We start from the raw sequence: 15,926 nt of genomic DNA on the forward strand, positions 1-15,926 counted from the left end.
AGTACATGTTCCGTTGACGTCAGCCTTTGTCAGGAAATACATCAACTGTCAGCTCAACCATCCCGTATAATCAGCAAAATCACAGTTACCGCAAAACACATCATCAGTAACAACAACTTCCATTGCGCGCTATAACGCTTCTACACCTCCATATTCTACCCAACTCTCCAAGATCAGACAACGGTGCTATACCCCCCACCATACCCTCTCTTCCCCTTCCACCGAACATACCACTTCCTCCCCTCATCCGCCCAAAACACACAACTCGCCACAGCAACAAGATGCGCGAGGTCGCCCAAACCCAGGGCCTCGGTCTGAAAAACGCTTTGCAGTGGCGGGAAGTAAATAACAGCTAATTGTCCCAGCAAACTGCCCGAGACTGCGTAATTGAACATTTTATTGTCAAAGACGCCAATCTCGCCTGCAAGGACGGATTTGGTGGCGGAACGGCAGGTTAGTGCGTTGAACATGTCGAAGAGGACGAAGCAGGTAAAAGTCATGGTGGTGTCGCGTGCGGTAACAAGGTTATCTGTGGACATTTCGAGATAGTAGGTTGTTAGAGTGCCGAGCATGATGATGGTGGCGGATTGGAGGACACGTTGAATCAGTGGGCGGGTCAGGACGCGGGCCTGGCGTGGGCGAGGGGGTAGGGCCATGACGGCTGGGTCGACGGGCTCTACACCGAGGGATTGTGCGGGTGGGCCGTCCATGAGGATGTCTGTGGGTCGATGGTTAGGAGGGACTAGAGGGGGTGGAGATACAAGATGGACTCACTGATCCAGAGAATCTGCATGGCATTCAGCGGATTCTGGAAGCCAAGAAACGTGCTCAGCAGCACTAAGCTCAGTGCTGCCGCGCTGGTGCTGAGTTGGAAAGTCAGGAAATTTTGAATGTTGTAGAAGATGCCTTTGCCCTCTTCAATCGCGTTGAGGATGGTCGCAAAGTTGTCATCTGTCAGAATCATATCTGCGGCCTCCTTTGCAACATCCGTGCCCAGTCGACCCATAGAGATGCCAATGTCTGCTTTCTTGAGCGCGGGCGCGTCGTTGACACCATCGCCAGTCATTGCCACAACATCGCCTCGCGATTGCAGCGCTCGGACAATCTTCATCTTATGCTCAGGACTAGTTCGCGCAAAGATTGAGGTTGTCGCAATGGCCTGTGCAAGTTCTTCCTCGCTCATACGATCCAGTTCATCACCACAGATGACCGAGCGTCCAAGTGCTGAGTTTGGTGTAATGGGCATACCCAGGCTCTTGCCGATGGCGACTGCTGTAGTCTCTGCATCGCCTGTGATCATAATGACCTTGACTTTGCCGGCCATCAGTCTCCGAATGGCTCGCTCTACACCTTTACGTGGCGGGTCGTTCATGCCAACTAGGCCAGCGAACACAAGACCACGGTACTGCTCATCATCACCGAGTGCCGAGTTGGTAGACGGTGCGGGTGAGGCTGTGCCACTGGCGCCATTCCTCTTCTTTGCTTTGGACGCACCGCTTGCGAAGCCGAGCACACGTAAACCCTCTTGCGCCATTGAATCGGCGGCCTTGATCGCTTCTTGCTTACGTGCTTGGTCCAATGCCACCTCTTTCCCTTGTGCCGTTACATACGTATCACAGCGGTCCAGAACCCTCTCCAGTGCACCTTTGATATAGGCATAGTCGGATCCGGGTGTGTGGTTGCCAGAATTACCGCCAACGACGACCCCCATCCACTTCCTTTCCGAACTGAAGGGTGTCTCGAACTTGCGGTCGCCGAGCATTTCCCGGATGTCCTCTTCTCCGAAAGCATCCATTAAGTCAAGGAGAGCAACATCGGTGGGTTGACCAACCCATCGGCTCTTGGCTGCAGAGTTGTCATCGCAACCGAGAGTTGAAGATAGCACTGCCGCAGTGGATGCTGATGCGGCCTGGTCGCTCAACAAGCGAGCGTTGTTGACAATGTTGCCGATGCGTAGTATGTTTCGCGTAGGTGAATCGAGGTCCGTTGAATCGTGCTTCTTCTTGACGTCAACCGGTGCTGATTCGTCAAAATGCCATATCTTGGTGACAGTCATATGATTCGTCGTCAGTGTGCCTGGTCGTAGTCAGTATATGCTGCGTTGTAGTGGAATTGCTCAACCCACCTGTCTTGTCAGTACACACGACATTGACTGAAGCCAATGTCTCAACACTGGGTAACCTTCGAACAATAGCGTCGCGCTTAGACATCCTCAACACACCCAGCGCAAGCGTGACAGTAACAATAATCGGTAGTCCTTCAGGAATAGCGGCGACGGCAAGTGACACTGCAATCTGAAAGACTTCTAAGAACTTCCAACCGCGCCATAGTCCCACCAGTCCAATGAAGGCGATGACTCCGAAAGACATGTAACTTAGGTCTTTGCCCAGACGGTCCATGGAAAGCTGTAGAGGCGTCCGCGGGCTCTCGATTTGCTGCAGAGAAGCAGAAATGGCGCCAAACTCCGTGTTGCCTCCTGTACCGACGACGATTCCCTGTCCATAGCCCGATCTAACCAGTGTACCCATGAATGCAATGTTCTTCTGATCATTCAGCCGTATATCAGCGCCGACCGTTCCAGCGGCTTCGGACGCATAGAAAGGAGAGGATGGCCGTTGTATGCCCGAGGGATGTGTGATGATGTCTGGCGACTTGGAGACAGGCTCGTTCTCTCCGGTAAGGTTCGACTCGTCGATGCTGAGGTCGGCTGCGTGCGTGATGCGAATGTCGGCTGGGATGCGGTCTCCCGTGTGGAATAGGACCAGATCGCCCGGTACCAATAATGTCGCGGATATGGTGGTCGACTTGCGCTCTGCCGCCGCCAGCGATGCTGTGGTGTCTTTCAAGTTCTCCAACTCTACGCCCTCGGTTGCTGTACCATTTGGTATGCGACCGCCCCGTGATTGCTCTACGCCAGCGCGAATAATGTGTGCCGAATGCGGAACCAGTTGGTTCAGCGCCTCTATTGACTTCTCCGACCGGTATTCTTGTACGAAGCCTACCGTCACCACAATCGTCACTGCCACAGCAATGCTCACGGCATCTTCCAAATTGCCCATTATAAAGGAGACGGCAGCAGAACCCAGCAACAACAAAATGAGCGTCTCCTTGAATTGCTTGAGAAATCGGAGCCAGAGCGGTTCGGGCTCTTCGTGGGGGAGTTCGTTGGTGCCATGGATGTGTATGCGCGCCGAGGCGTCTGAGGCGGAGAGGCCGTGTGTTAGCGATGTCGAGAGCTTCTGCGCCGTGTCCTGTGCCGAGAGGAGGGAATGAGCCGATGTTATTGACTGTTCACACATGGTCAGCGGGCGTGTCCAGGGCTACATGGTAGACGTGGTGAAAGCGCATAGCGTACTGAGGGCGTGGTGCTCCGCTTGAGGGGTTCTGGAGGCTGCAGCATGGGCGAAGAGGGCCGCGAAGACTTGGAGGGCAGTCCTGAGGCATTGTAGAGGGGTAATGAGGGCGTGGATGCTTTTGACATGTTGGCATGGCCAGGAGTCGACTGTTGCGCCGCGGTCCAACGTGGCCTATCCGTCCAAAGCTAGCGTAGAAAAAGATGCCCGTCGTCTTGGATTATCGCATTGGTGCTAGTAGTAATAAAAGACGTGTTCGATTGGCGAGCGAGCACGGTGAAGGCAATCGGAAGACGGTTACGTGCTGTCTTTGGGGATGCAGTTGCTGGATGTTGATGATGGACCAAAACGTCAAACCAGCGGTACTCGCGAGCAGGGGTGCCGTAGCACCATCGCAGCGATCCGGGGTCTTGTCACGACTTTCACATCAACAATTGTTTGACATGACTACACTAGTACCATCTGACGACGTTGCATTATTTCGAAACACCCTCCGTAGCCTCTGCTTGCGGCTTGGTGCTATATTTCCAACTACATCGCCAACGTGGTGTCGACTTCTAGAAGCCTTACAGACGTATTACGGCCTTGGCAGGTACATCTCCGCTGCACAATCAAGTGATGGCGCGCTTCGGCCTCTCTGCATGTGATGTCATATTTCAGCCTCCACAATATCTCAGGTGTGGCTGAAGTGGCATTTCCTCCATTCCCATCTCGTATCGTACAATCACTGCATCTCTTACACACTAGAGTAATAATACACTTTCCCTTCGAACAACCGCCTAGCCGTCCGTGAGACAACGCATCTATCAACAAAAACAAAGGATTCTGAGCTCGTGGCCAAAACATCGACCTTGATCGACCCGCTCGAATGCGACAGAGATACTGTCCTCTGGCTCGGTAGCAGACCGAAAGAGCTTTCATCAGAGTCTGAGCAGGGACTCGGTGTCCGTTCAGGCCAAAGCGTTTGCCAGGACGACTGTACCTTGCCTTCTAATGCAAGGCTATGTGCGACAGTGCCCTGGATGCATACTGCCGACGCTAAGCACGCTGCGCCCGTGAGTTGTAGGCTTGGGTGGGGTTTGCCCATGCTGAAAGCCTGAACATGAATATCTGCTCTTTCTTTCCTGAGGTGACGATCTGATCGAGGAGAAGATATGATGGCCAGCTTCGGTGTTCCGCGAATCTTTGCAGCGGCGTCTATATCGGGAGCGAGGCCCATCATGACGGCGCCAGCACGTCTTATGGACTCAATGTGCCCGAGATAGCCAGTAGTATCTTTACTTCCCGTCTTCAGGTGTGGTGGTAATGTCCGTTCGTCGACAATGATAAAAGGATTCGCCGCGTCGATCAACGTGGCCTTCACTGAGAAGCCACTGCCATCTTTCTCCCTCACTTGGATGGTGTCGCGTCGTCTCCCGGTAGGAAACAAAGTTCCGGTCATACTGCCCGCAGGGTCGACGAAAGCAACTTTTACTTCACTTCCGGTCCCCTCGACACCTGGAATCGCGTAGTCTCCGTCTTCGCTGAACGAGCCATCCTCGTCTACCTGAACAGTGTCGACGATGACCCGCGACGTGTTTGTGTTGAATATCCGAACATCGAGCTGGGCGATAAGTAAGCATGATATAACCTTGTCCAACACGAATCAACTCACAGTCTTTTGTCCGGGACTTGCACGCACCAGTCCTTCTTGTAGTGCAAACGGCCCAACGCCTGCGCACATGTTTCCACAATTTCCACTGAAATCGACCGCCTCTTGACCTACAGCTACCTGCACAAACGTGTAGTCAACATCAACTCCCATGCGAGTCGACGATGAAACCACTGCAACCTTGGAAGTCGTCGAAGTCGCTCCGCCGACCCCATCAATCTGCCGAGCGTCTGAGCCTTGAGAACCCATGGCGGCGAGTAACGGGCCTGCCCAAGCTGTTTCGGAAGCCGGCAAGTCATGTCGATGAATGAAGAGACCTTTCGAAGTACCAGCACGCATCAATACGGCTGGTAGGCTGTGTCGCACCCTTCTTGGTGTACGTTCGTACGCCATAGGGAATTCTGGCATACGTATCGGCGAGACGTGTGAGACGGTTGAGAGATGTGCCTTCTGGAAGATGGTCGTTTTCGAAAGCGAGCGGAGCATCTATAGAGGATTGATACTACGACGAATAATAATGTACTCGGTAATGCGCTCTCTGCAGGTGTAAATGATACATTTTGTAAGACGATGTAGCTCCCATATATATCCCTAAGCTGGACACTTTTCGAATAGCTTTAATCGGAACTTGCAGCCTGCAACGGGTTCATTGTACGGGTAGATGACAAGGGGCAGGCATGGTTGCTTCCGTTACCGCGTTGCTTCCCGTGGGATGCTAAGAAGTTGCGCTCCCGCGGATAGAAAGACCGAAGATTAGCCGCGGCTTTCCTGGACGGGGGCAAATCGTTCCCGTAAGGCAAGACCACGCCTATCCGCCGATATCTCCATCGTGCTGGCCCGTTGTGCAACGCTATGGCTACGAATGGAACGGACGCCCATGTGACTGTGACAAGCCGCACCCGCAAGCGGGCTGTCGAGGCGTGTACATTTTGCCGTCGGAGAAAGGTTTGTGGTTGCACGCCTACATGCCGTTGAAGCTTGACACTGAGACCGGCAGATTAAATGTAGTGCTGAAAGGCCAACCTGCGCAAGCTGCAAAACCCATGGGACAACATGCCACTATGAGCCCACAGGCATAGATGACGCCCAGCATGCCACTAGTCGTCCGCGTAAGACACCTCGAGCAGAAAGAGTATCAACATTGGCCCCATCTACTGTTGCTTCTGCTTCTGTTGCACAACCCGCTACAACTACACCCAGAGATGTTTCACGTATCGTCATTGCTCCCAACGGCTCCTCTAGCTATCATGGACGCACCAGCACTCTGTTCGACGAAGGATCTAATGATCGAAACACTGTCGAAGCACGTCCCCAAATGCCAGATGAATGGGTCGAGAAAGGTCTTGTTGCTGAAGCTGCACGTCAGAGACAATTAGAAACTCTTAATCACCGCCTTGGAAAGCTCGACTTTGATGGTGTCGAGCCTGAACTCGGCATGCACTTGCTGTCACTACACTGGAACCGACAACATCACTCGTTCCTCACAACCTATCGCCCAGCCTTCATGCGTGACATGGCCTGCGGCGGTCCCTATTTCTCCAAGCTGCTTCTCAACGCCATCTACTTCGGTGCGTCCAAGTTCAGTCCACGCCACGAGGTCCGCCGAGTAGTGGATGATGTCCGCACTGCAGGTTGGCAGTTTCGTCAAAGAGTGCGAGAGCTTCTAGGCGGTGCTTTAGATAAGAGTGAGATTACGACCATTCAGGCTCTACTTGTTATGACCAACTCTCTTTTTGCTCTGGGCGATGAACGCAGTGCCGCCTGGCTCTATGCTGGACTAGCATTCCGCATGATCGTCGATCTTGGTATCCACGTTGACACACCTGTCTTGTCAGGGTCTCGTAAACTATCTGATGAGGATCATGAAATTCGGCGTCGTGTCTTTTGGGCAGCATTTGGTGAGTAAAGTCTTTATACAGCCTTTAAATTCACTGACAAGAGATTCAGTCGTTGACAAAATCCAAAGCTTGTACCAAGGTAAGAACTCCAATGCTTAAGCTGCACGTAAGACAAACATTGACTTCATACTCCAAAACTAAAGGTCGCCCGGTCACCATGAAAGAGTCAGACACACTCGTGCCCATTAAGTTCCAGGATACATACGAGGAACTTGAGCATTGGACTCCCTTTTCATACTCTACGCAATCAGACGCTACCTATCTAGGCTCTCCAGCATATAGTATCTCGACATTCCGACAGCTCTGCCAGCTCTCAGTCATCCTCAGTGATATTCTCAGCACTATTTATACCGAAAGAAGCTTTGATGCAAGCCCTGCAGAGCTGTCCTCCAAACTAGAGAGCATCCATCAGAAGCTAATAACGTGGCGCAGGCTCCTGCCTGAGCATCTCGCCATAGATGTAAACCAAGCTGCTATGACTCCTCCTCCGCATGTTCTTAGCTTGTAGTAAGTTCCAGAATAACAAAAATATAAAGGAAACACTAATAATATTCTAGCGCTCTCTACAATGTCCTCACCATTCTGCTACATCGACCTTTCGTCGCCGACGGGCACCTCTACAATACTTCCCGCGCCATTTCTGTGAATTCGTTCATGGCCTGTGCCACCGCAGCGGATGACATTGTACAGCTTCTTCGGGTATACGATAAAGCTTTTAGTGTGCGAAGAGCTCCCTACCTGATTTCATATGCGACTTATGTAGCAGCGACCGTACACGTCCGTATTGCGGCGAGGCGTGGTCCGGGCTCTCAAGCTCACAGCAGCCTCGAGGCTTGTTTGGCCGTGTTTCGCGAGAACCAAGAGACAAATTGGGCAGTGCGACGCGCCAATGCCATTGTGCAGAATCTGATGAAAAGATTGGGGGTCGCGATGTCCAACCCGGACGACACACGGATCAATAGAGACGTTTGTTATGGCAGCCACAACAGTACACCGGGTGTATCGCCAAGTAGATTGACGAGCCGCCAACCTAGCTCTCAAAGTCTCGACATAGATGGCATTATTCAGAGTTTCGTCCGAGAGCGAGAGCAAGAGCCATCGCACATAGTCCAGCCAGGTTTAGCAGGCTCTGCCAATCCTTCAGACATGGCCACGCCTGCGCAATCGCATCTCGCCCACTCGACTACCGAGACATCAAATAGGCCTTACGACAATACCGCAACTTGGATGTACCAGGACCAACAACAGCTCTTCAACGAACAACCGGTAACAGTAGATGACCTCCTCTATGGCTTCCATGGCTCAGAGCTCGATAATATCCCGATCTTGGACTGGGACGTGTGAAGAACGGCTACATGATCCGTCGTTGTGGAGATACTGTGATTTTCGATAGCCGAGCAAGCAGTTTTTTAACGTGTAATTATGGTGATGGCCCTTAGGTAGTGCTACCGTAGTATTCTCAGATCAGCACGTGTTTAACACAGCGCCGACACCAACAGACTTCGCAACCATCACTTCACACATCCACGCTGCTAATGTTCAGCCATTATAGTAGAGTCTACAATGATAAATCTCTTTAAAAACTTATTCCTAAACTTCTCAGAGTAAACCGAATTAGTATAGGTAGTTCTCTATAGTATTTTCAGTGTTTTATTCTACGTTGTTGCTATGCAAAAGAAGAAAGGAAGAGATGAAAGTCTCTATATTCCTTAGCTAGAGCGCAGTTTGAGTATACAGAGATTTATTCTATACGCGTGCCTAGTATCGCGTCATGCGTTCTAGAATATCCAAAGTGCCGAGGAAGTTGAGTCGGCCTGCTGCTCGCAATCATCCACCTCTTCTTCACACCACAATCCACCAACACTTCCACTCATGTGATGCAATTCAGCCTTTCTTTTCGGCTCATGAGTCACGGTATCTTCATTCTTGATCACCTTGGTCTTCTCGACATCTCTTTCTTTCTTTCTGATACGGCCACCTTACCATAAGACACTTGGGCACATCGACGCAAATCACCATTGTCCGTTGCCTCTCCACATCGGCGTGCACGCCAACCCTATTTCTTCCATGCCTCCCTATTCGACGCTCATACTACCGTCTGACTGAGACCAGCCTCTCGCCAGTCACTCGGTCACACTGACAGAGTGCACTGTCGTGACCGCGTATTTTCTGGACTTGAGCAGGTGAGACCTTTCCACCGCCTAGTGCGCATATCCTGCATCGATGGGGAGCAACGTAGACCAGCGATTTGGGAAAGTACCATTTCGCGGGGGTACAACTCCTCAGCAACCCGAGGGGACTGGAGGTTAGACTGGTCGGGTTTTTTTGCTTCGGCATTCCTCTTCCCGCATTCACTCGTAACTTGCGGACGAAAGGAAACTTTCGCGTCTCACAGATCTTTTCAACTCCCGTATCTCATTTGCATCGGCAGCTATTCATCATTCCTTGAGCCGAACGGCTCCCCTATCAACACGATTTCATACTATCTCCCATTGTCTCGTTCCGTCTCTGGCTCGGTCCGCGTGATCCTGTTGTCATACAGCCGTTTCGTGGGCATCCCTATGCATTCTGCATGGCCTCCGCATCTTTAAAAGGTTCGAATCGGCCCGTGTTCGAAGCAAGAGTATATATGGCAAGGCTTGAAGGTTTGGAGGTTTCGGAGGCCCGGAGATTGGGCTGCCTGATTCTGCTCGTTTTGTGTCAGTTGACCTGCAGCGCTGGAATGAGGAGTATGTATTCAAGTCCAATGCAACTCAGGCTCACCTGTCTCATTTATCATGAATGTACTTGACGATTCTCTTTCTGTCATAGGTCTCGAATGCAAACTATCCTTTCTCCTTTCTTCCCCATCGCCCACTCCATTCTCTTCCTCGTCGCTTCCTCCATCTTCTTCCTCATCGCCTGCCGTCCCGACATTTGTGGACATGATTCGTCGTGCGTGATAACGGCGACGACACGCCTTCTTCTTTCTCTGGCGGGCAATCATCTTTACTCTTGCTGCCTCCACAGTATTGCCTTCTTGCCCATCTCCTACGACTGTGACTTGGACATTGTATCGCGACAGTCGTTTTACACTCGCCAAGACTCTTTTGATCATCGAGCGGTCCTCCGTGCTCACCACGGATTCAAGACTCTTGGCATCGTGAGCTCGGTGATACTTGATCAGTTCAACCACCGCTGGCACACTACCGAGCACCGTGACACTTTGCATTTTGATGCGTGTGGTAGTACATCGTCGTTTGAGTGTACTGCGTGCTAGCCCCATGGCAAGTATGAGCGCGAACATATGAGCTCTTTCGCGCGTTTTGACGTTCTTAGCTCTGACCTGCCCACGCTCGATGCCGTGTTTGTGCTCCTCCATTGGTAGGGTGCTGGTCCAGGCTGCGTTTGTTGCCGCGCGTTGGATGATACCGACACCGATGCCCTCTTTGTGACCGAAGTCGACCGCTGTGTGCAGAACTAAAGAATCTTGATGAGTGACTGGTGGGATGTTGCTGAGTTCGGACATCTTGGGAAGAGAAAGATGTACAAGAAGGCTTAGGAGGTTTTGTAAGGTAACCTTGTGGATGGGACGCAAAGATTCTGATGGGGATGAGATTTGAGGGCGATGTGGATGATATGTCGTTGGCTTTTTTCGATGATTGCGAAAATTAGAAGGCACTGGGAAGAGGGGCGTGGGTCACGCGATCTCAGTCCCGTTTGTGGCTCCATGGTTGATGTGTCGTCAATACCATGGTTTGGGTTCTTACCAGTCCATAGGAACTTTTTGGGGAATCTGATTTCATCTTGGCTTTTGTCAAAGCGGGCACCCACGCCAGGAACGAACAACCTCAAGTAAATGATCTAGAATCATACAAATATATGCTGTTTCTGAGTTAGATTCTACTTGGAAAACAGTGGGAAAGATTAGCGATAAAGCTGTAATGGTAGCACTGAATGCGTTCCGTCTTCCAAAGCTGATGTAACTATCCTGATACCATAATACAAGGGGCCAACTTTCCAGCAAAACCATTTTCCACATCAACTCCAAAACACCATTCAAAGCAGCGCCTACAAAGTAAAATGAGTCATGCCAAAGAAAGGGTATCTAGCCAACACCGCCAGATGGTACCTAGCCCTAAAGAAAGTCTGTTAAGCGGACAGATTGTTGAAAGCCTACGCGGATACCGACACCTCGGATGGTCCCTGGAAAATAGCCTCAGCAGGCGCGTCGGGGTCTCCTGTAGGTGCAGCCTGGGCCTCAGACGCCAGCTCGCCACTAGCACCGGTCTCTGCCCATTGTCCCCATAGACCACGCTTAGCGCGAATGCGTAGAGGGCCACCAAGCTCGTTGGCTGGCTGCTCAACCTTGATGGCGTCTTTGGTCGCCAGTACCAGCATCTCGAAGAACATCTTCGTCGCGTCTGTTCGTGATGTGCGGGTCTCTGGGAAGACGTCTTGGAAGACTATGCTGTTCTTCTGTCGTTCCGACTCGCTCTCTTCAGCTTCCGGTCCGAACTGCTCCCGCAAGAAATGAACGGCGTGTTTGGTGCCTAGTGATACTGGTCCGGCTTCATCGGGGTGGACTAGCGGCGCGGTTGTGTCGTCGAAGTTGTCTGGGATGGGCGACATGATATCCTCGTCGTCGTCACCAATCTGCTGGAAACCAGGATCATCGGGAAGTTGAACAATGTCATCCGATCGAAGCGTGGGCTCGTTATCTCCACCAATGCCAATGTCACCCAAAGTTGGCTCATCTTGCTCAAACTCCAGCTGCAACTGTGGGGTCTTCTCTCCTTCGGCTACTGCCTCATCTTCCGTGGCACCATTGTCCGCAATCGCACCATCACGCTTACGCTTCTGAGCTGGACGTGAGATGACCTCGAGGGAAAGAATGCCTCGAAGCTCTGGAGCCCAGCCTTGACTTCGGCCAGAGCCCAGAATGCTCGAGACAAACCCTCCAGACTTCTGCATGTTAAGCAGGGCCATCAGAAGAGGATCGCGAGGCAGGAACGAAGCAGGCTTAAGGATCTTTTCGCGGTTGTTCTGTTGCTCCCTCAGCTGGTGGCTTGAGATCATAGTCTCAGCGTCGGCTCCAATGACCCTCCTGCGCTTGGCGCGGGCTTGATGGACGGATTCTTCCTCTTCCTGCTCTTGCTCGGGCTCGAACATGGTAGCATGCTGCTCGGCGACCTCCTGCTCAAGGCGTGTGGCCTCTTCTTCTCCCAGCTCGGATAGTGGCGATTCCTCGCGTTGTCGCACAGGGAAGTCGCCAGCGATGGACCCGCCTACTGGGAGCTCCGTATCCATGATATCTATGCCGCCCATGGTAATATCCATGTCATCGTCCAGGTTGAGTTGCGGGCCACGTGCGAGCTCAGTTGGAGGCTCTTCGCCAATATCTATGCCGAGATCATCGTCGTCTACGATCAGATCCTTGCCCAGTCCAGTAAATTCCTCAGACCGACGTCGTTCCAAAGGTGCGTTACGGCCGAACTCGATGCTGGTGCCCTCATCGTAGGCTGTTGTTGGCTGCAAGACATCGCCCTCTCCAATGTCCAGGTCCAGATCATCTTCCGGAAGTTCCATAGGTTCCATACGCGCCTGTTCAATGCTACCGGAAAGAAACTGGCTGTTGTCCCAGTCGGGTACTGTGGTGTTGCCAAGGTCGAGACTGCCACCAAGAGGCTGTGAGAGAAGGAACGACGGGTCGGGCATGGGAGCCAACAGATCAAGGTCGGTGATTTGGTCTGGTAATATCAAGTTGGTAGGGTTGGCGACATGAGTATGAGCAGGTTGGTCGATGTTTCCGGGACGGAAAGCCTGCATGCGGGTCAGAATTGGTCATGACGCGCAGGCAAACTTGGAACTTACCATCTTGATCTTCCACAAGGCCTCTTGACAGTCATCCTGGAGATAGTGCGCCTTCTTGCTGTAGATGCGCACCTCACCGAGAAGCAACTGCGCGTTCAATCGCAACGCAAGTGGACCGCCAGCAGCCACCTCTGGTCGGATGATGACCTCACAACTCTCTGGGATCTTGTGCTGCAGCACTTGAGCTTTAGTAAGCTTCTTCTGCTGGTTCGAAGCGAGCCAGACGTGCGCAAGGGCACCCTGCTTGAATAGGAGGTCCTCTGGAAGAAACATAGTGGTGGCTAAGTAGAGCGGTTCGTGGGCGGGGTGATGGAGAAGTCGCGCTGTTGTTTACGTCGACGCGTCGCGGATAACTCGATGCGCGTGGCGGGGAAAGCGCGCCGGCAATCTCAAAAGTGGATCCCCAGAATGCGCGCGGATGCAGCAATAGCGGTGATGGTCAAAAATGGTAGAGCGACGATGGTGTTGCGGACGCGCTCGGTCGTGGTAGGATAAATGAGGCTGGTGAGGGCTGGGATCAGACGGCAAGCATGAATCCAGCGGCGCTCGCTTAGTCATAGCCGTGGCCGGGAGACCAGCCCAACTTCACCTTACACACACGCCTTCCAACGTCATCTACGCTTTCACTATGCAACCATCTTCGACAACCAAGGTAAGAGAAACTGGGAAGTTTTGATTGTAAGGCGACCCAAGAGACTGCAATTGGCAATGCAACTAGTACTTTCGCCTTCTCGACGACAGCACGTTTCATTCCATCCTGATTGACTTCAGATGAAAGCTTCAACAACTACAATTTTCAGATGCACCTACCCCAGCTCGGACCCGGACTGCTCGCTTCCACATACCTAACATCAACCTTTCTTCCCCTAGCCCCAAACCCCTCTCTAAGCCACTTCACCAAACTCTCGATCAACGGCGTGCAATCGACCAGAACATCCTGCATCGCATTACGATCACTCACTCTAATCAACTTCGAATTTTAGCTGGACCTGTGTTAGCTTTGTATATCGTTTCATCAACTCAATGTATGTGCTATCGTTTCCAGCACTGGGGTGATGGCGACCGAAGAGCTGGAAATCGAGCTTGCAAACTGCGGCAAAACCTTCGTTGTTGGCTCCTAAGCTTTTCAGGAACAAGCTGAATCGCCCCATTTGCGCCAGGTAGAGAAGATATAACTCGGTAGTTTGTAGTAGGTAGGAGGAAACGTCGATCCGGGTGGCTTCGTCTACGCGACAGAGCTGTGGCATTAGCTGTGGTCATTTTGCTTGGTGCCTAAGTTTGTGGGGGCGAAGGAGGGTATGAAGAACGTCTTTTGTTTCCTAGATTATCTTCCACTTTTTAAGGTGGTAATTGGCGAGAGGTAAGGAATGATAGGCATGCTAGAGACAACGAAATTATTCTTTGACTACGATCATTCCGCCACGTAGGGAGTATTAACTGTCAACACGACTGAATTAAATTAGCAAATCCCATCCCTTGCACGTAGTCATCTTGTGGCTGCGCGCTACTTATAGACCATGCCTCCGTCGCTATGTGAAGTAAGAGCACCATCGCTGGCTTGCTCAAGCGTGACTGGCATCAGGACATGGTTACAACATAAAGTCGCAGAGCTAAAGTGTGATGAGGTGTGTATCTGCGCCGACGCATTACAGCTACAGAAACAAGCAATGTGGATTAGCGACGCGTTCGGAATTCGTGAAGCCAGGTCGAACGGTGTCCAGTTAAGTGGGAGGTTAGAGATCCATGAATCGCTTAGCATGAAAAGTAATGGCCATTCAGGTATGGTGAGCCAGTGGTGTACCACCAGATACTTTCCCGTGTATATGCCTCGCTGTACAACAATGCATGCAAGCCGTGAGTCACCTACACAGTACAGTCATCATATGTTTCATAATCTCGTTGAGCAGAATCGGCTTCTGGACCTTTTGAAACGATAAGCGATGGATCTGCACGATGATCATCAAACCCACTGACCTCCACAAGGCTGAAAGGGCGAAATTCGGGGTACGGAGTTGTTGTCCGTAGGCAAAGTTGTTGAGTCGGATGGGTCTCGACTGCGCTTAGCCATGTGGTGGGCGCGGATGGACCGGACGCTTTAATCAACGGTCGCGGATCAACCAGGTGCTTCGGACGAGCTACTGCGAACCACTCGCATTCTCGTACAGAGTCGAAACTTCCACCGATTTCGCAGATGCAGCAATTTGCATCCTGCGCGATCAGGCCAGATCTTGTGGTGGAGAAGTCTTTGACCGTGAGGCGATTTCAGTTTGCGTGCGTATGGATGCAGATCCTCATAAAAGAAGAAAGTCTCGAACGCGGACTCCGTACTCCACTCCAGCCATCTCCTGATATCAGGTACACTATCTTATCGGTGTCGCAAGCTTAAGCCCGTAAATCCGCACATGCTTCCGGTGACCAGCGGGCCGGCTTATCATGTTCTGAGGCAGCAGCGGAGGGACCACATGGCACACATGCGCCATGATTACTGCCTCATGTAGGGTACAACTGCAGCACCACGTAATCTTAGAGGGCTGAAGTGTGTCAAGCTAACGACATCTGTGGGCTCTCGCGAGTGGCTTTCTTGGGTCTTGAGTGCTGATGAGTGCACGGGTGAAGTGGCCGTGCAAGCCTTCGCCTGATGTCCGAGATGCCGTCCACTTTAAGCCGCCTTTCAGAATTTGTTTGAAACGAGGTTTGCCGTCCCTGTCCTTGTAAAGAAAAAATGGCCGTTTGGGTGCTGAATCGCACGCCCACCCGTACTCTGCTTGATGCAACAAACTTGCTGGTGGTCGCTTGGAACAGCGGCCGTGGTGGCTGAGCGTCACCGAGTGCGTAGGACGTATGCAAGCTACAGCCAAATGCCGGAATGGACGGGAAGCCAGAAAACAAGGTTTTGACGCTAAGCCGACGTGATGAACATCCAGGGAAGGGTCTCGTGCATGCGTAAGAGGAGAGACCCTTGACATTGAGTAAGAACGCACTGACCAAAAGACTTCTGGCCTCGGGCCTCTCCACTGTATAATCTACCATGACACACACATCTTCTGGACGCGTCAACTGTCATAAGAGTTGCGGCTTCCATCGTAACATCTGATCTTCCACCTATCTGTTCCAAGTTTTCGAAACGCACCCGCAATTCTTCATCTGCGCTCCATAGCTATAAGCAGCCCT

The 15,926-nt window shown here is 51.9% G+C and overlaps 4 protein-coding genes across 4 annotated transcripts; 1 reads left to right on the forward strand and 3 right to left on the reverse strand.

Annotated features, from left to right (window-relative positions):
- Positions 1 to 173: 173 nt before the first annotated feature.
- On the reverse strand, positions 174 to 5,253 carry ALTATR162_LOCUS11541 (uncharacterized protein; the record flags this gene model as incomplete). The annotated part of the gene is made up of 5 exons (XM_043319183.1): positions 174 to 718; positions 775 to 2,076; positions 2,126 to 3,287; positions 4,336 to 4,956; positions 5,008 to 5,253. 5 exons carry the CDS (start codon positions 5,251 to 5,253, stop codon positions 174 to 176), a joined length of 3,876 nt encoding a protein of 1,291 aa, XP_043175118.1.
- A 1,066-nt stretch (positions 5,254 to 6,319) lies between these two features.
- ALTATR162_LOCUS11542 (uncharacterized protein) lies at positions 6,320 to 8,246 on the forward strand (the record flags this gene model as incomplete). Its single annotated transcript, XM_043319184.1, has 4 exons — positions 6,320 to 6,902; positions 6,952 to 6,981; positions 7,046 to 7,409; positions 7,460 to 8,246. 4 exons carry the CDS (start codon positions 6,320 to 6,322, stop codon positions 8,244 to 8,246), a joined length of 1,764 nt encoding a protein of 587 aa, XP_043175119.1.
- Positions 8,247 to 9,639: 1,393 nt separating this feature from the next.
- ALTATR162_LOCUS11543 (uncharacterized protein) lies at positions 9,640 to 10,410 on the reverse strand (the record flags this gene model as incomplete). Its single annotated transcript, XM_043319185.1, has 1 exon — positions 9,640 to 10,410. The coding sequence occupies one exon, from the start codon at positions 10,408 to 10,410 to the stop codon at positions 9,640 to 9,642; it is 771 nt and encodes a 256-aa protein (XP_043175120.1).
- A 647-nt stretch (positions 10,411 to 11,057) lies between these two features.
- Positions 11,058 to 13,028, reverse strand: ALTATR162_LOCUS11544 (uncharacterized protein; the record flags this gene model as incomplete). Its single annotated transcript, XM_043319186.1, has 2 exons — positions 11,058 to 12,704; positions 12,756 to 13,028. 2 exons carry the CDS (start codon positions 13,026 to 13,028, stop codon positions 11,058 to 11,060), a joined length of 1,920 nt encoding a protein of 639 aa, XP_043175121.1.
- Between the last annotated feature and the right edge of the window lie 2,898 nt (positions 13,029 to 15,926).

Source organism: Alternaria atra, assembly GCF_907166805.1.
Source record: "Alternaria atra isolate CS162 genome assembly, contig: 35, whole genome shotgun sequence".
Classification (NCBI taxonomy): domain Eukaryota; kingdom Fungi; phylum Ascomycota; class Dothideomycetes; order Pleosporales; family Pleosporaceae; genus Alternaria; species Alternaria atra.